The following is a 24,756-nucleotide window of genomic DNA, read 5'->3' as shown; positions in this document are numbered from 1 at the left end:
GTACATGTATGAATATATTTTTTGGGCTCGAGCTATGTCGTCCTGATGGAAGTTCCTTAAAGGTAGCTTTCTACTTGGGATATTTCCAAGATATATCCCAAGTAGAAATAGGCCTTTGAAGAACTTTCATCAGGACAACATGGCTATCTCGCACAAAAATAGATTTTTCCTATGTCAAAATTCGCTATCTCACCCAAAAATAGGTTTTTCCTAGGTCAAAATTGGCTACCTCAACTAAAAGTAGGGTTTTCCTTTGTCGAAATTGGCTATCTCACCCAAAAATAGGTTTTTCCTATGTCAAAATTTGGCTCTCTCACCCAAAACTAGATTTTTCCTATGTCAAAATTGGCTATCTCACACAAAAATAGATTTTTCCTATTTCAAAATAGGCTACCTCAACCAAAAATAGATTTTTCCTATGTCAAAATTGGCTACCTCAACCAAAAATAGATGTTTCCTATGCCAAAATTGGCTATCTCACCCAAAAATAGATTTTTCCCATGTCAAAATTAGCTATTTATTCTCCCTCAATCCTATGTTGAAGTGTGTGAGGGTTATTTAAATTCTATTGTACATGCCTTTCTACAAAAACTTTAATATCTACTTTTAAAAACCTTGCCAAGCTGAGAATAGGGTGGAGGGTATTTGAAGTCAGTACTTGACTTTTGCAATGTGATGATACACATGAAAGGTTGAATAATGACAAGTCAACTTTGGAATATTCAAAGGAGCCCTATCTCTAGTAAAAAGCAAAATATAAATAAACTTGATAAGCTAATGACCAAAACTTAATTGATGTAGAAAATTAATATTTCTTTTGAAAAGACCTTTAATGTTAACTGATTTGATATACAATATTAAAATCAAAAGCAATATATATTACATATATATATATATATATATATATATATATATATATATATATATATATATATATATATATAAACATATATATATATATATATATATATATATATAAACATATATATATATATATATATATATATATATATATATATATATATATAATACATAATGATAAATTTTGCACATTTAGACATGTTTTTCATATTCAAATAAGCCATAGATTTAGATATATCAAAGTCTGGATTCTCTTATCGACCTCAGGATCACAGTCCCAATGCAGAACCACTCAAAGACAATAGCTTCTGACCAGCTGGGAATCGAACCCTAGTCCAGGAAGCTGTATGACAGTGACATAGCACTTAGCCACGAAGCGTTATGTCTTTGAATGGCTAAGCCTTGGGACTCTGATCCCAAAGTCGATAGGAGAATCCAGACATTAATGTATAAAAATATATGTCTTATTTGAATATATATATATATATATATATATATATATATATATATATATATATATATATATATATATATATATATATATATATATATATATATATATATATACACACAGTATATATATACATATATAAGGACGTCATGGCTACCTCACCGAAAAATAGATTTTTCCTATGTCAAAATCCATTATATATATACATATATATATATATATATATATATATATATATATTACCTTTTAACTGAAATTATCTCAAATATCATTTCTGCAAATGAAAGAATCACAAAACTGAATATTCTCCTGGTTCCCCTGGGAAAAATACATATAATACATATGAATATATCTATCAAGAGCCTATTTTTTGCAATACAGTTTTTTCTATTCATATCAGAATATACAGAGCAAGCACAAACACTACTGTCAATAAGACACTACAGCACATCAAATATTAGTTATTTATTATTTGGTACTCTTTTAATTAACAGGAAAAGCATCAAAACTGATGTATAATAAAAAGACACGAGCACCTGATCAAGTACTGTATGAAGTGTATTCTTTTTTTAAAATTTGAATGAAAAAGTGCAGAAATTGGGAAGGATAAAAACTTCAAACGTGGCAAACACTAATCTGAAACATCAGTGCAATAAATCAATAAGTAAGGATTATGTATCGAAAGAAAACTTACCTTTTTGCCGGTGAAAAAGAGATGAGCCCAGAGTAAAAGATATGAAATTCAAATCTGATCGTTGAATAGACTTCTGATAGTGAAATCAAAAGGATGGAGGACAATTTTTTGAGGGGTATCTCATAGCGTATCGTAATGGATGTTGATCAGGTTTTACAATTTTTAACTTTACTTTAACAACATACTGATGCCATCAAATTCTACCACAAACACAAAAAAAATTTGACCACATTTTTCGTCCGTCATGCGAATTCTGGGAGATCCAATCTCACGAACATGAGACACTTTCAAAATACTAAGTGGAATTTTAGACAAAAATCAAGTCTCGATGAATATTTGCGTTTTTAATCCGTGCATAAATATATAAAACCGGTCCTCTAATGAAAGTATTTATCAGTCGAATAATAATTTTGGTGAGGTTAGTCTCCCAGCAAATGCATGAGCATGTTGTATTCGTGTTTGTTACTTACATGACGGAATGAGTAGTAGGAGGAGGAGGATGAATTAAAAACCGAAGTAGCCTGCTATTGTGGAAGTGAGCACCACGATTAGTATTGCCACACACACCATGATCATGATCTTCTTCTGCAAGGAGTGCACAGGCACATTGCTTATTAAAAATAGTAAAAAAAAGGCACAGAGAAGCGTAAAAACAAGACAAACCTCGAGAAAGTTAGAAAAAGTCACCACTCCTTAAGAGAGTCCTGCTTAAGCCGTTTGTAGCTCTACTTTTAGGCTACCCTTAAACTGGGACATTGGGACCCATGCACCTGCTGCAACATTATCCTGCGGTTTTTGGACACGAACAAAAAAAAATATAAGGTAGGAAGACATTTCCATAGTGCGAAGGGATGTGTCATGCCTGAGTCAATTCTAATCCATCACAGCTATGTGTAAAAATGACTGGAACTACAGTAAAATTTGTGAAGAAAAAACTTATTCATACAAAGAGCTACCTTTTGTAGTTTTCAGTTGATGTTACTTTTCTGTAAGTTAATTCTAGCTTGTACATTTACATTTCTTAGACGCTTGCACTTAACCTAAAGTGTTGGTGAAAAATCATAACATTCAATTAGTCGAATTACAAAAATAAAACATAATGAAAGCCTTGGTAAAAGATAACACAATCTCAGAATAGGAAAGTGACTGAATGTGTTAAGCAATATGATTTGGGTGTGTAAAAATTGCAATTTCCATAAATGCCTTGAAAACATATTTCGTTACCCATCTTTAGCCTTACAACGTTTTATTCTATTCAAGAACATGAATAATTTTGACAACATTGCTCTCTTTTAACAATGTATTTCATTTCATAATCTATAATTGGAGAGTAATAACCAATGGGTTTTCTTTTCGTCAGAATACCGGCATCATAAATAATCTACCAATTTAAACACCAACGCAACTGTACTCAATACCAATGAGACTTTACCTATCTGATGTAAATTTAGTGAAAATGTTGTATTATTGTCTATTCGTGCATATATATACATTACACGTATAAAGCAAACTCTGAACTTACCTAAAATTATGTTCCTCATACAACATATAAAGCTGAACAAGGCAAAGTAACAAATACTCCAAGAAATATGACAGTGCAATTTCATTGCAATACCTTTTCAAGGAATATATATATATATATATATATATATATATATATATATATATATATATATATATATATATATATAGATAGATAGATATATACATATATTATATATATATATTATATATATATATAATATATATATATATATATATATATATATATATATATATATATATATATATATATATATATATATATGCGTGTGGGTGTGTGTATAAATTTATGCACATACATAGACACACATACACATATATAAGCATATACAATATATATATAATATATAATATATATATACATATATATATATATATATATATATATATATATAAAATATATATGATATATATATAAATATATATATATATATATATATATATATATATATATATATATATATATATCACAAGGTCAAACATTTAATAGAAATGTTTAATTAATTTATAATCTATTATTTCTATGAATTATCAAAATATCATTCTATATCTGAAGAAGAATACATTTGGAATTGGTATAAAAATGAAAATTGCAAAATTTGAGATACAACATATTTGATAAATGTCATAAAATCTATAAAAATAGAGAGAAAGTGAAGATGAAACTGAAAATACAGTCACAAATATACAAATGCACTTACGTATATTTGTGTATATTTAACTAATTATGTTGTACTGAAGTAAGTGTATGTAGATGAAATATAATTAAAAGATAAGACGTACACACACACAAAAATTATGCAAGTATACTAGAAAGGACTACGTTAAACGGACAAAATAAGGAATACAGGCATGTTTTAACTAAAATACCCTGGGAAATATTTGTAGATTTTGTATTTCACATCAAAACACTGGAATTCAATTAAAAAAAAAGTGTTCAGCTAAAGAAACAGTACATGCAAGGGTAACACTTTCTTTACTTAACGTCATAAAAGAATTTTAGTATTTGACACATGGACAAATGACCACACTGCACCAAAGGAATATAAGTTGATGTTTCTTTTAACTATAGACATTGAGGTGTCAATTCTTTTCATGTAATCTATCTTGAAAAATTACGAATTTAAGTAAAAAAGTTCCATATCGACGGAAAAATGGGTATTTAGATCTTGGTATTGAGAACAATGAACTTTATATCAAATCCCAGCAAATATTAGTACCATAAGTCAATGGTAATACTAGAAATCAACAATAGCACCATTAGTCTATGATAGTACCAATAGTCAACAGTAGTACCAGAGGTCAAAGGTAGTACCAGAAGTCAAGGGGGTACTGTACAAGAAGTCAACAGTAATACTATAAGTCAAAGATAGTACCGAAAGTTAACAGTAGTACAGTACCAGAAGTCAATGGTAGTACCAGAGGTCAAAGGTAATATCAGAAGTCAACGGTAGTACCAGAGGTCAAAGGTAATACCAGAAGTCAATGGTAGTACCAGAGGTCAAAGGTAATACCAGAAGTCAACAGTAGTACCAGAGGTCAAAGGTAATACCAGAATTCAAAGGTAATACCAGAGGTCAAAGGTAATACCAGAAGTCAAGATAGTACCTGAAGTCAAGGTAGTACCTGAAGTCAAGGTAGTACCAAAAGTCAAAAGTAGTTCAGTACCAGAAGTCAACGGTAGTACCAGAGGTCAACAGTAGTACAGTTCCATAATTCAATGGTAGTACCAGAGGTCAAAGGTAGTACCAGAAGTTAATGGTAGTACCAGAGGTCAAGGTAGTACCAAAAGTCAATAGTAGTACAGTACCAGAAGTCAACAGTAGTACCAGAAGTCAATAGTGGTACCAGAAGTCAACAGTCGTACAAGAAGTCAACTGTAGTATATTATATATATTCCTGGCCATCTTTTTCTTTAGCCCACCTCCATGTCATTCTATCCCTTTCAGGATCATTACGGATCAAGTGTAGGAAATGTCTTTAAAACAAGGTTCCAAGTGTTTATTTTTTGTTGATAGGCCCAAAAAGTTTCTATGATATCTATGAAAATGTAATTTCAACTCTAATTTGCATCAAAATTTAGGGTACTCCAATTGCTTAAAAGATATCCTAAAAAAATTTATAATTAAATTAACTACAAAGAAAAATATTGCTATTGAATACACAAGTTCTTCTCATTCTATTTACCAGATCTTTACAGTGTACTTTTCTGTTTATGTATGAAGCACCATTGTCGTATTAGAGGAGTTTCTTTGTATGTAAAACTTAAAGAGCTGGAATTCAAAGCAAAAGTAAGAAAGTAAAATCATTAAGAAATAAATAGAAAACATGGAATACCATTCTATCTTCTTAATACGCATAAACATGCCAACAGTCATACATAAATTAAACAGGCAGAAATCTTAGAATGCATAAGTAAGGCTGAAGATTAAATAATACTTAATCCCTGTCTGGAACAGTTAGTGGAAAAACATCATGAAAAAAAATGCGAACTCAAGAGAGAGAGAGTAAAACACAGTCATGCAAGGTATGATTCCTTAGGTAAGTTTGGTTCATACTCACCCACCAGGAATGACGTAAACCGGGAATAACTGTTCCAGTTCAGAAGGATATTTTCTACGACTTGACACATTAGTCTCATGAAGAAAAAATACTGGGAAACACACCATGCAACTACTGTATTCAATAATAAATAGCAGAATATAGAAAAGGTATTATCCCTTTATAATATCGATATGATAAATAAAAAATCATATAAGTAGATGGCATGCAACAATTAAATAATAATGGAAAACACCTCATCCACTATTTCAAGCATACAAAGTTGTGCTTGCAAACATCCATATTATAGATCTACAGTATATATATATATATATATATATATATACATATATATATATATATATATATATATATATATATATATATATATATATATATAATCAAGTGTATTATATCATAAACTTATATTTACATTATATCTACATATATGTATATACATCTATATTCACATGTACATAATTATACTGCATAAACATATTTGTACATATAATACACTTATACTGTACATTTCATAACATGCATGTGCATGTTTGTGTGATGTAGAATTATTTATTACATAATTGGCAAGGTGGGTAAGTATAGAACTCAAACCAGTGATGTTTGTGAAAAAACTGAAATGTGTATGGATACATTTCTCTGAAAAAAAATACATAAAGAAATACTTTTGGTTCAAGAAAATTATTCAGTGATTTCCATCTATGCATATGAATCACTACTGTATATATATATATATATATATATATATATATATATATATATATATATATATATATATATATATATATATAATGTCCATATATATATCTAAATTATATGTATATAAGTACATATATACATATATACTGTATAAATATATACATATATACTGTATATATACAGTATATATATATATATATATATATATATATATATATATATATATATATATATATATATGTATATATATATATATATATATATATATATATATATATATATATATATATACATAAATATATATATATATATATATATATATAGATATATATATATAGATATATATATATATATATATATATATATATATATATATATATATATATATATATATATATATATATACAAATATATACTGTATATTGTGCATTTTTTTCATTACAATTTCTTTTCAGCAAAAGAACCATTGAAATCTTGTTTAAAACTTGTTTAAACTTTCAGATGAATAAAACAATAGTCATAAATTAATGGGCACTGAACATATTACCATAAGTCAACTGAATAAAACTATTGGTCATTTATGATACTGTACAGTATGCAGGGACATGTATTGTAATGTCTTTTAATAGCACACCATACATTCTAGCAGTAAAAGTAACACGAACTTGATCTACAAAAGGTAGCAGCTGTGAAGCCTAAACCTAATACATAGTAAACTTGTAAAATGAATGGATACTCAGGACATTAATGCATAGCCATTTCATACGCCTCTTTATCTGTTCTTACGTAAGAAGTAAAATCAAATCAAAGGCATTCCAATAAGGGTAGATGGAGCTGACACAGGGCGATGGCAGTGGAGGGCAGGGTTGTAAGAGTCTAGAGAAAGGAGGTAATGAAGTTAAGAGCTATTCTTCATGCCATTGGGAATAAGAAGAAAAACTAAAAGAAAAAAAAAAACAGAAAAATGCCATTGAAGAAACGAGAGAATAAACTTCATTAGCAGTTTTGGTGTAAGAAAAATTTAAGAACGTGAGTAAAATTTGAGCCTTGTGACATAGAATTAGGAAATTAAAAGAAATTTTCATGCTGTAGAGGACATCAGTATCTGATAATTTCTTTGATAGAATTTCAATAATTTAGAGCAGGGGCATAGCTAGAGATTTAGGGCTCAGGTGGGCTCAGACAGTAAAGATGCCACCTCTCCCCTTTACACTGGTGAGAGGCGAGCGAAGCCTGATTAGCTGGATTGGAAGGGGACACTAATGGGGGGGAAAAAATAGTTGGATTTTATGAGTTTTTAAGCTGGCTGGAAATAATTGGAGTGCTGGTAGTGATTTTAAATATATACTTACAGCCTTTTATTTTCTGACCCAGCTTTGGAGGGCCCCCTCTCTTAGAGGGCTAGGGGGTATTTTTTAAAATCACCCCCTCTATCACCTCTTTAGCTACACCACTGCTTAAGAGTTAAAGTATAAGAATTCAGAAAAAATATATAAAATTCCGAGGTACAGGACATTCCTGGAATAATTCCCAGATTTCCGGTGAAGAATTGGCAAGGCTGAAGATAATAAAAGAATAGGATCTCTAAACAATACTTATGGAGAAGGGTCCGTATTAATGGCCTTAAAAATAAACAATTCTTTGCAGTTAATCAGTAAATACAAAAAATCTTTACATTCTCTAAGATATACATAATGATTATAAAAGTACTAATACAATGACCCTTCTTCCTTGCAGTGTTTAAAGAGAGGATAGAGGATTAAAAAAAACCAGCTTCCACATGCTACATGGCTGGGTTGTTGCGAGGTTACTTTGCAAAACCACTGAGGATTTGTTTTTTCATTCCCCGCGCGGAGAGGCTTAAAGGCATATACTCACTGGAGGCTCGTTACCAGTAGAGGGTAGTAGAGTTATTAATTTAATTACAACGAAGTAGTAGAAGGTTAAATTAGGCCGAGGTAGGAGGCGCCGCTCAGACTCAGGACAACACACAGAACCGAGACACAGACCATGATCATGATCTTCTTCTGCAGGTGCACGAAGGGACGGGGCGGGAGGGGCAAAAGTGGCATTAGTATAGAAGGGATTGAGGTCCCAGTGTCCCAGACTGGTTTCTTATTATATCTTTGGCCTCATGGTAAACAGTGTGTTTAGAATCAATACAAATATGATGGTCTTAAACCAACATAACACTTTGATTTTGGATTAAATATTTGCGAAGCAATTTCACAACATTTCATATAAGCATATATTAACTTCTAAACACCCTGCGTAACTCATGAAATGTCAGTAAAAACTCTGCCTAACAGATATATGTCAAATACTTTTCCCTAATACTTAATCTTATATGAGCTTCAATCAACAAAAGAAATTCAATTCTAAAGCATCTATATACTGTACTTTACTATAATAAATTATTCAAACTTAATCATCATATTCCAAGTAATCAATGAAAAGAGAGCAATAAGACAATATTTGAGTGAGGTATATCAACCACGAAATAATGATAATCTTCTCATGCAGGGACACATGTAATGTTCATGCATAATATGTGAATAGATAAATAAACAGAATTATGCATAAATATCATGGTTGTCCTAAACCATTTTAATAAGGTAAAAATTGAAAATGCTCAGAAATCATTTCAATACAAAATTCCTGTGAAAGATAAAAGGTTGAGTTCCTTATTCAAATTCAACAAAGCAAACAACAGCAAGTCTAAATGATAGGTAGAGCTAGAAAAAAGAAAACTGTACTCTTGCATGATTTACTGAGAACTCAACCTTGAGTAAAATAAGATGCTGACATGTAATAAACATACATCAGGTAAAGACACTTCATTATGCTCACTTGGTGGAAGAAAAAGACAGGGGGAGGAAACAGTTGAAAGAGAGAGAGAGACTTGTGCTGCAACTCTCATCAACGGGAACTTACAACAACCACTTACCTCGGACAAAGCCAGATATGCAAGTCAATACCATTAGGTGTCGTCTGAGGGGAAGAATCTCGGAGGGGTGAGGTTTTCCCTCCCTTGGATCCCTACTACTCTATGGACATTCACCAGCTGAGCTATAAATCAACTGAACATCCCCTAGACATGCCACATTCTTGGTTGCCCTCGGTAATTGAAATATTCAAAGGGCTTCACATTCCATTACACTTTGGTTTCATCTCTATATTACCATTACAAATAATCATCCTAAAACTAATATTTATAACAATGCAGAACCATAACCCATATGAAACTTGACCCTTTATTTTGGTTTTCTTTAATGAGTATTGAAATCAAACAGTTTTTTTTTTCAATAAACATGCATCCTTTGGGTCTGTATAAATTACACACAGAAAATTAATACATCTTCCAAAGAAAACATAATTTTTCTATAATAAAAAAATCATTGTAATATATATATGCTATGTACACGACAATTAAAATGAAAATAAGAGCATGCTTCATCACAAGTATAACTTTATTTCATTAGCAATGCTTGACTTTTTTACACGCAGTTCATTCTCTTACAATACTTTACACACAGCTTGTAGGTAAACCGAGGCTCCACTAAAATCATTGGTTTATGATATGACCACAGCATCATACAGTTCTTTACCTTCAATAAAGAAAACTTGTGCACCACATCAGTTGGATAGAATACTATATTGGGCTTCTTAGTAAGCTTTGGTATAAGCCCCACAGTTTTACGACTTTTGCCGGATATATGATGGTTGACTGAAGTCTACAAAATATATGAACGCTAGAATATGAACGGTATTGTATACTGTACTCAGATTCAAGTAAATTATTATAGTGAGAAAAAAAGTGTTCTTAAAATTCAGCTATGTTTGCTGTTGTTTTCAAGTTAAAAACGATAAATGTTAAAAACTAATGAAGCAATGACAGAAAGTAGATAACATTCTCAATACACTTTACGTTCTTTACTAGACAATTTATTGACAAAAATCCTTTAATCACATAGCCCTGTCCCTATAGTTACATTTTGAAACCACTTGTTGCCAAGTAAGATAAGTTGAAAAAGATTGTTTTTCATCACTAAGTTTTCATTTATAATTGACACGATTTATTAAGAAGTACCATAATATTTTCTTTTTTTATATAGAATAAAAAATTACATTATTGACTTCAAATAAACACATTCTTCTTACCACAATAGCTATAAGGACTTCATCAATATCCGACAATGCCAAAAACTCATGTATACTAACGAACAACTAAATAATGGTTTGTATATAGCACGTAGATAATCATTTCTTCCACCAATTTATACTGTATGTATAAACAAATAAATATTATTCATACAATAAAAAAACATAGGGTACATAAAAAAATAACATGATTTGCACTAGGTGATAATAATGCTGTGGTCAGTGTAATATTGACTAACGAATTTCTTACTCACTATTCCGTGGTCACTTCACATTTGCAGACTCGATGTCAGGTCGTTGACCTTCTCCAAAACCATCCACAAAGCAATTAACGCCTCCCTTGATGCTACTATTCCTAAGTTACTACTAACCTTCACCATCATCCTCCTTATCATGTTAATACTGCGGCAGACATGTTTCCACTGTTAGACAACATGAATCTACCTTGCAAGACTGTTTGGCACTTGGGGGTGGAGGGGGGGTCGACTAGGGAGACTAAGACATACTTGCATATTAACCACTCACACAATATACAATACCCCACCGAAAAAGGAAAATGATTTCAACGCTACATTTGATGGTCTGTTTGTGTATGCCATTACGTCAGTTTGAAAATCATAGTGTTACATAGTACAAGATGAACGAGGATGGAACATCTAGGAAATGCTAAAAGATCAAACATTAAGAGTTCAAAGATATCAAAATAAGGAGACACTTGGGACCAAATAAGAAAAGATAAAAGTATCATAGTAAATGTACCAAATACCATTCATTATTTCACAAGAGAGTAGTAGCGAGTGGTTTGAAAACCAGCGAAATATGTACACAGTAGTAAATGAGCACATATTTCAAACCTCTGGATGATTTAAGAGAGGTGTCAATGTAATTATTATCCTATCTATTTCATACAAGATATGTCTGATTATGATATGACCAATCATGTTTAATATAATTTGACAATCTTAAGATCATTTCTTTTTTTTTTTAAATAAAACTATAACTATTTACAAATATGGGGCAAATGAATGTCTCCAAGAGGTAGAAATGACAATTCTTAAAAGTCAATTGTCCAAAAGAGGTGTATTTCCAAAATAAAGGCATGCTTAAGAAAGCATAAAAAGTTCAAACTTTTTCATAAAATACATTTTTTAACAATCCTTGAAATCCTATTTAAAATCATACTAAATCAGCATTGAGAGAGAGAGAGAGAGAGAGAGAGAGAGAGAGAGAGAGAGAGAGAGAGAGAGAGAGAGAGAGAGAGAGAGAGAGAGAGAGAGAGAGAGAGAGAACTGACACTGCAACAACTATGGCCATCAACAAGAAATTGAAAGTTGAAATACGAGTTTTAAAAACACGCGTATATGAATCAAATCGCTTTTCCAAAGATATTTTCTTACAAATTTCAAGGGCCACTTCCTATAAGTATCACGTGCATTAAGCATGAAAAGGAAAATGTTCCACCTTACACAAAGCGATACTTCGCTTGAAAATCTTAGATAAAAACTGCATTATTTTTCTTTGACAACAATTGTCAAACATTAAAATGACCAGTATAGTTGACTAACTTGTCAAATATTCATTTAGTGTAGGACACCAAATGGCAATATACCATCAATTCCCAAAAAGTGTTAAACATTTACACAACCTCTATTCGAAAATTAGTGGGTGATCAATACTATAGACTTGATCTTAATTGGAAAAATGCTAAGTCAGCTAAAGCTCCAGCATTTCCAGACCTAAAAATAAGAAAAAATATACAGATATCTTATAGTAATATGACTCTCCTACTCTAATATTGTTCACTGGAAGATCTGAATGAGTCACTTACAATATATTCTAGGTACCTATATCACGGAAAAATAAATAGTACCAGCAAATAATATGCCTGTTCTCTAAAGCTGTACATTAATACAATAGAAAATGAGATTGTTCCTATTACGATATGTACAATACATAAAATATCAAAACCATTATGCATATGTAGTACAGTACATGACTGAGCTACACGCCTCAAAAACCTTTGTGGTATCCAAGTTATGCTAATGATAGTACAAGGCTGCGAATTTCTTCTTCAGATGCCTTGAAAATGTCTAAATATAGAGTATGAAAGGAAGGATATACAATCCAGCCACTTAAATTTAATAACCTCATATCCTAAGAAGTCATTACTGGCCTTACACGAATATTACCTCGACTTTGACATAAAGTAGAGTTCAAGACACACCGTTACACAAACAAGCAAGACTGCGTATGGGGTGAACTCCTATACTCAGGGTTGGCAAATCCATACAGGCTCTTTCATTCAAGGAAAACAAAATAAATGGCAATGTTTAAAGCTGATAAGGTTATCAAGAGGAAGAAAAAACGGTAAAGTAATCAGAAGATTTAAAAAACACAGGAACTTAACGAGTGTAAAATTGCACGAGGTTACCATTTCCAGATCTTTGGTTACCGAATGAACTAGGCTTTCTCAAATTTAAGCGTCCATCATGCCAGAAAAGCTGCAACTACAGCAGTTTAATTTGTAGTTTTAACTTTAATATCAATCCTAATTTACCAAGACTAAGATATGACAGATGGTAAGGGTGCATAAGAAATGATTACCTCAGGCAAGCCTTTGACACCTGGAAGATGAGTATGGTTAAAATGTTCTTTAGAGTGATCATTGGGTTTTCATTTCTGGACTAACCACTTCTTCATTTTGATTTACTCTTAATAATGGGTAATTGTTTTTATTCCTTCCATATACAGTAAATGCATTTTCTTCACAGACTAATTACGAGAAAATTTATGTTCCACTCATCAGCCAGGCTGTAGACTGACATGATAAGAACGTCTTCAGCAATATCCGGATTTCATTTCTTTGTCGTGATTGTTCTATTATCATGCCAACTTTCTACTTTTAAAAAGTTTGTGCACTTTAAGAATCACGAGAAATTCACTCTAACCACATTTTATTTACAAAACGTCCGCAGACACACGGTTCACTATGTTAATCTAACAAGACAAAGTAAATCGAACATATCAAGCGAACATCACGGACTTGAAACAATAAAAAAACAAAAACAGTTTTTTTGTGCATACAATATTTACAACTGGAGCTGTCACATGATAAGCTTTAGTCGAAAGTAAATTAAATTAGGATATACATATGAGAATTATATTTTCACCATCTGGGAATATAAAAAATGTCTATGCATATACCAAATAAAGGATCAGAACTGGAAGTAACTTTACAATGCCAATTTTGTTATCAAACTCCTTTCAACAATAACTTTGATGTGATGTATCACACATAAAGTGCAGGAAATGTCAAAGCCCAAAAATCTTTCCACAGTGATCGCAAACTCAGGATTAACCATAATTGGATACAATTTTACTACTCAAAACGACGAAAAAAAAAAACACGACTCGAGTACCTACAGCCTTCATCATTAAGAAAACAAAAAATCAGCCTTTCAACCACACCAACAACATACTTGGTTACTGTGCTTGGATATTCAGATTTATTTTACTACTGTACTTCTAAAACTCTGATCTATGCCCGACCAAGGCCAAAGATAATACCATAGGTGTCTTTTATCACATTCCTCTACATTTTGCCAAGGAGCGAGGCAAAATGCAGTCCCTAGGCATTTTGCTAAAGAAACGTCAATTGACTACATATGCTCTAGACCAAATTTCTTGATTACCTTGAAATATTAATTTCTAAAAGATATGTTAATGTCTTTTAAAGATTCATGTGATGACCATGAAAATATTACCTACCTTCTATCATATAAACTTTTCTTGCACTTTGCAAGATAAATCTTCAATCAACTGCAGGATTTCATGAATTATTATGCTCGCAGATTTCACCTTAATCAAACAAGCTTAGGCATGATGTCATACGAGGAATGAGCAAAATGCAAGTGGAAACCACTATGCATAACAATTTACTGTACATGTTCTCAGTATTCATTAATATAACTGCATTAAACTTTATTTTTTAAATCTTTGTCGATGGATCATCATACTGAAAGTTTTTCTTTAGGTCAAGTTGGGTTTCTAATGTCCAAACCACTTTGTGTGCTTAGCAGGCTAGGATAGGATCTGAAATTTGAACCAGAAGCAAGCGCTCATATCTGAGGTGTAGGCTAAATCTTAATATCGAATAACATGGGAAATTTCAAATTCTAGCAGTATTTATTTAGTATAATTTCTTTTACAGGGTACTGGTTTTTTAAAGAACCATTAGATGGTATTACTACAGAATATTTAATTTTTCTTACTGTATACTGGTTAAATAGTCTTCCTTATCCTTCATCCCTCATCTTTAAGAGTATGTTTTGTTGCTTAAACAATAATTTTTTTCTAATTAAACAAAGCTCATGGAACGGGATACCCCACACCATAATTTGATGACCCTCAATCCTTTAATAACTAGTAAATCCTCTTTAATTCAATAAACCAATAAAATATTGCACTATCATTTTTATACCATGTTTCTCCTTTCTATTTCTAACCACAGGCATATTTTTTGCCTTTGTTTTATTCATTTTTAGGGATTCCAAACCTGTTGGTACCTTCCAACTGCCAATATATTCTCACTTTATCAAAAGTATAAAAAATAGCCAAAGATGGACACTTCAAAACTTCATTTGCTGAGTTTTATTCTGTAATGAACATTCAGTGGCGGGATTCCCACTAATATTGACAAAATTATACAATATTCTTCTAAAGTCTTGTAAAGGCAAACGACTGCTCAAATAAAGCCTAGCAATAGCTTAAATAACCGAGGCAAAAATTTATCCACATGACCACACAATTCTTTTAGAAGTAGATTTAGGAACTAGGGCTCTATGTCCAAACTCTGGCACCTGTGAGCCCATTGAGTGCCTAAGTACAACCGGAGGAAGAATCTAATAGGACTAGTTGCACCATTTAGTTAAAGTTAGAAGAGGCTGGATAGCAAGAAGGCAGAGGGAACAGAGGCAAAGTTTCCTTTTTTTTTCACTATCCTATACCTTTCGTACATGTCGGCTTGGTTAACGATATGCGTTTCTTCTTTAAAATCTAAAGACATTAAGCCACTCGAACCAAACAGAGTACATCATGTCCAAACTGGCAAGGGTGCTACTTCGCTCAGACCTTTATCATTGTTCAGGTCAAGACACTTCCTTACAAGTTTAGGGAGCATTGCTAAAGGGCACACTTTCGTTCCCCTCTGGGAAATCTATTTTTGGGCTCAACCCATGTCGTCCTGATGGAAGGTTCCTTTAGGCAGCTTTCTAAGGGAAAGCTGCCTAAAGGAACCTTCCATCAGGACAACATGGCCATCTCACCCAAAAATAGATTTTTCGCTTTGCTTCAAAATCCGTTTTATTTTCTGACAAATTTTCCTGCTGTGCTTACATGATCTAGTTCAAGTATTCATTAACAATAGAGAATTGCTTATCACTATGGGTTTGTGTATACTTTAGTACATAAAACCAAACTACACCCACAAATTTCATACTAATCACTTTAGTTACAACCATTTTCCATATACCAACATAGGTTAGCCATTAGATTTACCATATGTAAATTTCCATACAAATGCAAGCTAAGACTATTGTTGCTCTATATTTCATTACTTATTTGTTATAACAATTTGGGTTATTAATTTTATAACCTAGCTATATGTTTCGTACATACTTGTAATGGCTTTTTATATGAGACTATGAATAGTAGTAGGCCCCTACTATATTATTTAAAAAGGTAATTAAAGGTATTGATGCTAGAGTAAATTCCTCTCTTCATTTATATTTACATTGGATTTTTGTATTAGATATATCTGTGGTTTCCTTCACTCTTATTGGTAACAGTAACTTTTGTACTACAAACTTGTATAAAGAGTTTCAATGCATTTCTGATCAGTTGTTTAGCTTTTACGAGTTATGATTTCCTATAATTTTTAAATTCATTATGTATTACTGTAAATTATTAAGTTCCTTCTTGCTTTGTCTTCAATCTGGCTTTCCTCATTGAGTGTTTCTAAATAGCTTATACTGGATTTATAGATCTGGGTTACATGATGTTTCTGCATGGCATATTTCCTCTTGAATAATTACTAACGCTTTCAACTATTTTTATGTCTTTGAGAGTAATTTTTTTCATATTTGGCTGAAAACGTATGATATCTGTGTAGCAGTAGCCTAAGGAAAACACTGAAGACTTAAAATCTCCAGGTTTCGTATACGAGAGTGATTTTCATAGGTGAATATAACCTTACCATCTTTGTTAATTATGGATGGCAGGCATGGGTGAGGCTCATAGGGTTATTGATTATGGAATTTGGGTCATATGGCCTAGCACTGGGACAGGGGAGGCCATTCAATCTCATAGTTGCACTAGATGAAAGATTTTGAATGCCTAGATGAAGGAAAACAGAAACTTTCACCCTGTTGTTTTACCAGAATTTCTTTGTTATTGACTAAATGATGAGCACCTTATTAGCACTTAGGCATTGTACCTTATTTTCAATAATTTTCTACATTTTGTGCAATTCAGCAGAGTAGTTTATCATACATATATACCAAGGCACTTCCCCCAATTTTGGGGGGTAGCCGACATCAAACAAATGAAACAAAAAAGGGGACGTCTCCTCTACATTCCTTCCAGCCTGACAAGGGACTCAACCGAGTTCGGGTGGTACTGCTAGAGTGGCACAGCCCACCCTCCCACATTATCCACCACAGATGAAGCTTCATAATGCTGAATCCCCTACTGCTGCTACCTCCGCGGTCATCTAAGGCACCGGAGGAAGCAGCAGAGCCTACCAGAACTGCGTCACAATCGCTCGGCATTCATTTCCATTTCTAGCACGCTCTCTTGCCTCTCTCACATCTATTCTCTTATCACCCAGAGCTTTCTTCACTCCATCCATCCACCCAAACCTTGGCCTTCCTCTTGTACTTCTCCCATCTACTCTTGCATTCATCACCTTCTTTAGCAGACAGCCATAATTACTATTATTTGCTCTAATTCTTACAATTTGCTGATGATATCAGTGAGCTAATTATACTTGATTCAACCTCGTCCAATGAGATTTATATTATCCGTTCTAACCACTTTTTCAGCATAATAGTAATGTCAGAAATATGTCTCGTATCACTGGCTTTCTGTATTTATATAGTGTTCTTTCTAGAGCTGGAATAAAGATGAATTGCACACTAAATAATTATTGGCCATACCAAGAGTATTCATCAAGGGTTTCTAGGTAAGGCCTATTAAATCTATTCACCTTCAAACGCTAATTTTTCTATCCCCTTGGGAATGAGGGATGTAAGCACAGGTCTTACCTGCTCGTCTGCTTTGTTATTTGAATCAAGTCTGTTTGCTGTCCTGGCCTGTTATTGGTTCTAAGTTAACGATGTCATCAGGGGCAACAAGTTCTATAGGATCATGAACTTAAGGGTGAGTGCTCCTTTACAATACTGACCTCTTTAGATTCTTTCTAGATTTAAGTTCGGCGTCAATGACCTTAGATGTCAGGATGCCAGAAAACTTCAAATATATCAATCAATCAATCAATCAATTAATCAATCAATCTAGATTTAAGTACAGTATTCAGTCATGGCAGTTATAAGTTTGATATTTATACGTCAAACAATCATGCCCATTTCGAAGATATGATTGAATTATTTCAACATTATGGATTTTTGTTTTTTAGAATTCCAGTTGTTTTAATTCATTAGTCCATAAAATCAAGTGTTTATTGAACGTAATGAGATTTACAGATGTTACAATAATCACTGGATTTCTGATGCGGTCACGGTAGTTGAACTTACTTTTCCTGGATCTTCATTTCCCTTTGTGCACCATCTTTATAAAACTCTTGAAAACCTTATATTTTTTTGTTGTATAAAAAAAAAAAAGTCTTAGATCAATTTAGTGCATTTTTCTTTTTCCCTCATAAACTTTGAAAAAATAAACAATGAAATACTTCCATTTCATAAGTAAGAAAAGAATGTCAGGCTTAAACATTTAAGATTGACCGAAGGGGATCACAGTATTGTTGTGCAGCCAATTTAAACTTTCAACTTCCTATTTCAAATATGCTTTCATTTTACATTCTTATAAAACCAAATGTTCTCGTTTTTTTTTTTTTCAATGGAGAATTGAAAGCAAAAAGTAGCATTACGTACCCAAGAATTTCCAACACCAGCAGTTTTTTTTTTTAATGTTCTGAAAAAAAAAGGTACCAAAAAGTATACTTTCTTGATAGACCCCATTTTTAAATTCCTATGTGGTTGTTAGGTGTTGTCAATGCATACTTATGCTCGATTCAAGAAACATTCTATATAGAACTTGGTAAGTAACAAAGAAAATCCTTGAGAAAATCCTAATTATGAAAAACAAACTTAAAGATGAGTTCTATATATGCAGTCTTATACTTTCTGTATAATAAACAAAACTGCTATTGCAACTTCATTTGAATCATACAGTATATGAACATAGTCCTCTAAATGTAAAATAGAATCTAATATGGATCTATTAGGCATCGATTCAGAAAGAATTGTCGATAAAGAAAGCAATGACAATTCCTCCTGTATTATGAACCCTAGAAATAGTAGTACCTCCAAGACTGACATAAGCCATGACGACCGTGTTTAAGATCACCAGTGGACAAACTCCAATAGTTACTAACAGAAGGAAATTACAATGATGACCACAGAGTCTTTTGCCCTGTAAATGACAGCTACAGGACTGCTTCACCACCCTCAATCCTCCTAAGATGCACCAAGAAATACTACTCGGTTGTAATCATCACTGTGATTCTGTAAAAGACTGCATTGTATTACGTCTCGGTAGTCAGCTAGTTCTGTTATCCAAGGATGAGCAAGGACTTTGCTGAGGAAAGATATCTATGGACTGCTTCTAACTCTCCATTTTCCTCAGGTATTACACCTTCATTGGTGGCTTTCAAAGGCTCTATTATGCTGTACAACAGAAGAGTAGTCAATCAATTTGTGAGAGGATGCCAAACCTATTACTTTCCACATAACAGATTGATATGGCGGAAGTTTCTGGTAATTTTCATTTTTGGGCTCAGGCCATGTCGTCCTGATGGAAGGTTCCTTCAGTAGCTTCCTATGGTATATTTGACTATACCCTTAGGAAGCTACTGAAGGAACCTTCCATCAGGACGACATGGCTATCTGACCCAAAAATAGATTTTTCGCTTCGCTCAAAATCCGTTTTGGAGAGAAAAGGGTTTTGAGATATAAAGATATAAATCTATTGCTGACAAAAAGGAGCAATGTCGATCAGGTAGATTGGATAAATTGAAAATTTTGAAGACTGAACAAATTTGTGGGTTGAAAACTGGACAATCATAAAAAAATGTATCAATGTAAGCTCTGTTCTGCTTCGCCTGCATTCTGGGATTAGATTGTGGGTTATTCATTAAATATCCATGGGTCCGGGTGTCACCGATTTGAGGACAGGATATTATATTTCAACCTGGTATTCTATCAACCTGTTTAAATTCATTATTGTCAGATTTATCCCACAATGTATATTCATTTAGTACATGTATATTCATTTAGTACGATGGATTTTAGAGACGGTAATAAATCGGACAGGTCAGGGTATATTTGATCTAATCACTATAATTATAGTTTTTACAGCCTTATTCATATGCATATCCATTTCCCTTAATGCCTACAAGTGCAGGGATCCAACATATTTCAGCATATCTACCAGCTTAATATTTGTTGAATTGAGAACTAAATTTGTAGTACAAATAGATTTAGACATTATTTTCAATCCTAATACAGGAGGGCCACCAAGTGTACCTTTATACTGTATACATGTTTGGAGAAACATGTATATATAAAACAAACCATATTCCCTTTTATAATAATATAAACTTCGGTATCAATATACTGTACGATGACTCTCAATTGTTACGAGTGCTTGTTCTTGTTTCTTTATATATTCTTTAAATTATCATCATCATAATATAGTTTCACTATTGCCTCTAATGACTGACCAAAAGAATTTAAGTTTTGTTATACATGATCTGGCTTGATTAAATGGATGTTAATTTTTTATATATTTCTTAATGAAGTGATACTCAAATTTAGAAAATCCTGATGAAACAAAAATGTTACTTCTAAAATCAATGCTTTAAAATAAGTTGAATATGTTATTTATCATAATTTCTAAAATTTAATTGCTACATAAAGACTTTCTTAACAAACTTTCATTAATCTCGGCAGAATACTGATGAGGGTTGCATGCTATATAACATGTACCCTTGTTCTTATTATACTGCTGTTTCCCAAAGTAATGCAAATCTACGTCTTAATAAGGAAGCTGGTTTTTGGAAAAGTATTATTGCTATGTACCTCCCGGAGTTCACATTGCTTCTTCTCTAGCAGCTCTGTTCATCATCATTTACCAGTAAAATGGAAAAAATATAGCATTTTCTTTCCTTTCAATAGACACATGCCTCTAGTAAAGTAATAAGAAACTAGCAGTTAACTGGAAGAAGTGAAGGATATGCCAGAGGATGAATTGTTATTTCAGTTTCTCAGTCACATCGGTACGAGTCATTTTAAGTTGTCTTTTTCTGGATCTGTTAGCAATTACTACACAGGAGATACAACTGTGATATAAATAAACGTTGAAGTATTTGAATACTGTACCTCCCAGTTCTTACCAAAGAAAGGTATTCTTCCAGTGTAAAGGGCAAATGAGACTTGCTTTTAGTTTGAGGATCACATCAGTACGAGACACACAACCTTCTAGATAGTGAGAAGATTTAGTCATTTTAAGATGCCTTCCTCTGGATCTGTTCGCAATTACTACACAGGAGATAGAACTGTGATATAAATAAACGTTGAGGTGTTTGAATACTGTACAGTACCTCCCAGTTCTTATCATGGAAAGGTATTCTTCCAGTGTAAAGGGCAAAGACTTGCTTTTAGTTTGGGGACCTCCAGAAAAGACTAAGCTAGTTGTCTATAGCGGGGTAGAAGATGATAAGGACACACCAGCAAACTGTTCTCAAATATCCAAACGAGAGATAGCTATATTCGTTAGTACTGTATACAGTATCTAAAAATTTAAAAATAGTGGGGTTGCTCAAACATGTGACGTCACTGAGCAAAAGATAGTATCGTTTTGTTCACCTATTCCAGAACGCTTACACTGAAAGATAATGCCTTTACAATCTAGATTTTTACACATTCCGATTGTGGCTCTCCAAAACCCATCTGCGCTACAGTGCGTCTGAGAAAGTGACCATACAAAAACAATCTACTTAGAAAACAAGTTTCAAAGGTGATTTATCCAGACCCATCTATGCAACATCTAATCACATTAGAAACTATTCGTTGCATTCTCAGAATCTAGTCCTCTAGATTGCCTTTTATAGATTCTAAAAAACAATCTACACTATTTTGTATCATAGACAATGGAATGTTTATTTTTACTTGTGCTAGTCTAATAAGGTATCAAGAGGTATTATAGCGGATGTATTTAGGGTTTTCTGTATTGAAAGGCCTACAGTAATTATGTCTCATTTTTGGAATTTGGATGTGGTTTTATAGTATTCAAAATGCTCCACTTTTGACCTGTTGGAAAATGTTTCACTTAAAGATTTCACAGCTAAAACACACTTATCAGCATTGGCTTCAACTTAACGCAAAATAAAGTACAAGCACTATTTTTCAAGGTGGATTTTGGGAGCATAAGATCAAGAGACATTCAGTATTAGCCGGACAAAACAACATGTTACAGGTAGTGTTCCCAATTTGTTCTGTGGCATTGAGTTTTAAATTGTCCACAGTTCAGAAAACCAATGTTATTTCAAATTGAAAGTTTGATAAACTACACCTATTTTTTTGCAAAAAAAACTTTGTTGAGCTTTAGCGACAGCTTAATAGCACTTAAACTCCGCGTACACTAAACACCATATTGAAGAATCCTGGTTTACTTATCAAGATTGCTGGACTTAACGTCCTATAGTGTTTGTTCGTTTATGATTATCCAGAGCTTTTCTCTGAGTGAGGGCTAGTTCTAGAGCCTCTAAATCCTATTGTGGCTGCTGGCAATGTGGTCTATTAATCCTTCTGTTCAGTTAATATATATTTTCTTATTTTTAGAAAATTCTAGTTTTAGTTATATTGTGTTGGGGTCATATACGGTAAATAAAAAACTAAAGATAATCTTAAAGACATCTCGAGTCCCATATATAAAATATTATTAGAAAAACAACTTTAAGTTACGAATTTCAAACGATATTTTGAAATGGTGTGTTACCATTATTCTAGACCAGTTGATCTATTTTAATCATTCTATACCATACTTAGTTTATTTTAGTACTATAAATGACCTATCTCTTTCTCTCATTGCCCTGCCAAATCCATCAGTGGGTGGTAGTCATCAATATGAACATCCAGGGAGGTTTTTAGAAATTAATGGAAATGATATTAAAGTTTATTTCTATAAAGTACTCACTTAATGTATGCATATCCATCCTCCTACTCACTGACTTGTGATGTTCAGAGGATATGGAATAGTTTCTACTTTGAGACAGAAATAGAGAGCCTCTGGCATGTCACTCCTCCACTTCCAATTCATGTCATTAACCTCTGGTGTCTAGTATTATTCTAGATGGGAACAGGTGACATACAGTATGAGTAAAAAGGAAGACTTTTGGAAGAATAGAATCCGAATTTCAAAACAGAAGAAAGAAGGAAACGTTACTGCAGTAGGGTAGAAGAAGAGTAAAGATAAAAAAGGGTAAAGTACATACACAAAATTAAACAATCATCAAAGTTGAAAAACAAAATTAGTACTTTACTTAAAAAATGTTATTAACAAAATGAAAGGATACAAATGAGAAGATATTGTTAGGAAAGGAGATCAGTAGAGAAACTTGTCGCCTAAAAAGAGGTTAAGACTGCCCTTGGGATGACAAAGAGCATTTAAACACCATGACTAAGGACAGTAGAATGTGAATTTACGTAACAAAATCCGTTGAAATAATAAATGAAAGAATATCATACAATATTAAAAATACTTTTATTTGTGAACAAATAGAAAGAATAAATTGTTTATTTATAAAAATTTGTTTAATCAGATTAATGAGCTGAAATTATAATTTTTTTACTGTGTATATTTATACTGTGTGTGTGTATATATATATATATATATATATATATATATATATATATATATATATATATATATATATATATATATATATATATATATATATATATATATACATTCATGAATAGGAGAGATTGTCAAGAAAATTATGGAGGAAAGGCCAAGATGAAGATCTATAGCACAGAAATTCCAGTAAACCGTGTCAAAACTGAACACTACCAAGGAATTCCTTAAATGTCTTACTCCAAAGGAAAAGAGCATAAATACTGTAATTTGTGCCAAGGGTGTACACTTGACCCTTGGAAAACATGTTAAATACAGTAATATCACATTCCAATCAGGTGAGATTCAGATTATTTAAGGCTGCAATTTTTGTTATTTTTGTTTACCTAACTTTTAGAACATTAGTTCGACATTCATTTTCCCGATTTTTCATTCTTGAACAAATATATAAAGAATGAGGATTCAACTTAAAAATGGTGCCATAATCCTCATTAATGTATACTTTACCATGATTAAAATGTACAAGCAATAAAAGAACAATATTGCTATGACCATAAGTTGTCAGATTGTCCACTGACAAGCTTTGGGACCCCAAAAATTTGTGTTAACTAAACAAAACTTTTCTTTAATGAAAAGG

At 32.3% G+C, this 24,756-nt stretch overlaps 1 protein-coding gene across 4 annotated transcripts in view; it reads right to left on the bottom strand.

Annotated features, from left to right (window-relative positions):
- Syx1A (Syntaxin 1A) overlaps positions 1-24,756 on the bottom strand; it is a 71,879-nt gene that overhangs the window by 4,667 nt on the left and 42,456 nt on the right. For 2 of the 4 annotated variants that reach the window (XM_068372320.1, XM_068372318.1), the window contains exon 7: positions 2,477-2,591. In XM_068372320.1, coding sequence (XP_068228421.1) covers positions 2,511-2,591 — 81 coding nt within the window. In that variant the 3' untranslated portion in view covers positions 2,477-2,510. Of the gene's footprint in view, positions 1-2,476; positions 2,592-8,684; positions 8,834-24,756 lie in introns of all 4 variants that reach the window. The other 2 variants (XR_011044292.1, XR_011044293.1) reach the window with 2 other exon arrangements.

The sequence above is a fragment of the Palaemon carinicauda genome, chromosome 4 (genome assembly GCF_036898095.1).
Source record: "Palaemon carinicauda isolate YSFRI2023 chromosome 4, ASM3689809v2, whole genome shotgun sequence".
NCBI lineage: Eukaryota > Metazoa > Arthropoda > Malacostraca > Decapoda > Palaemonidae > Palaemon > Palaemon carinicauda.
This window is presented reverse-complemented; position numbering and strand designations above follow the sequence as displayed.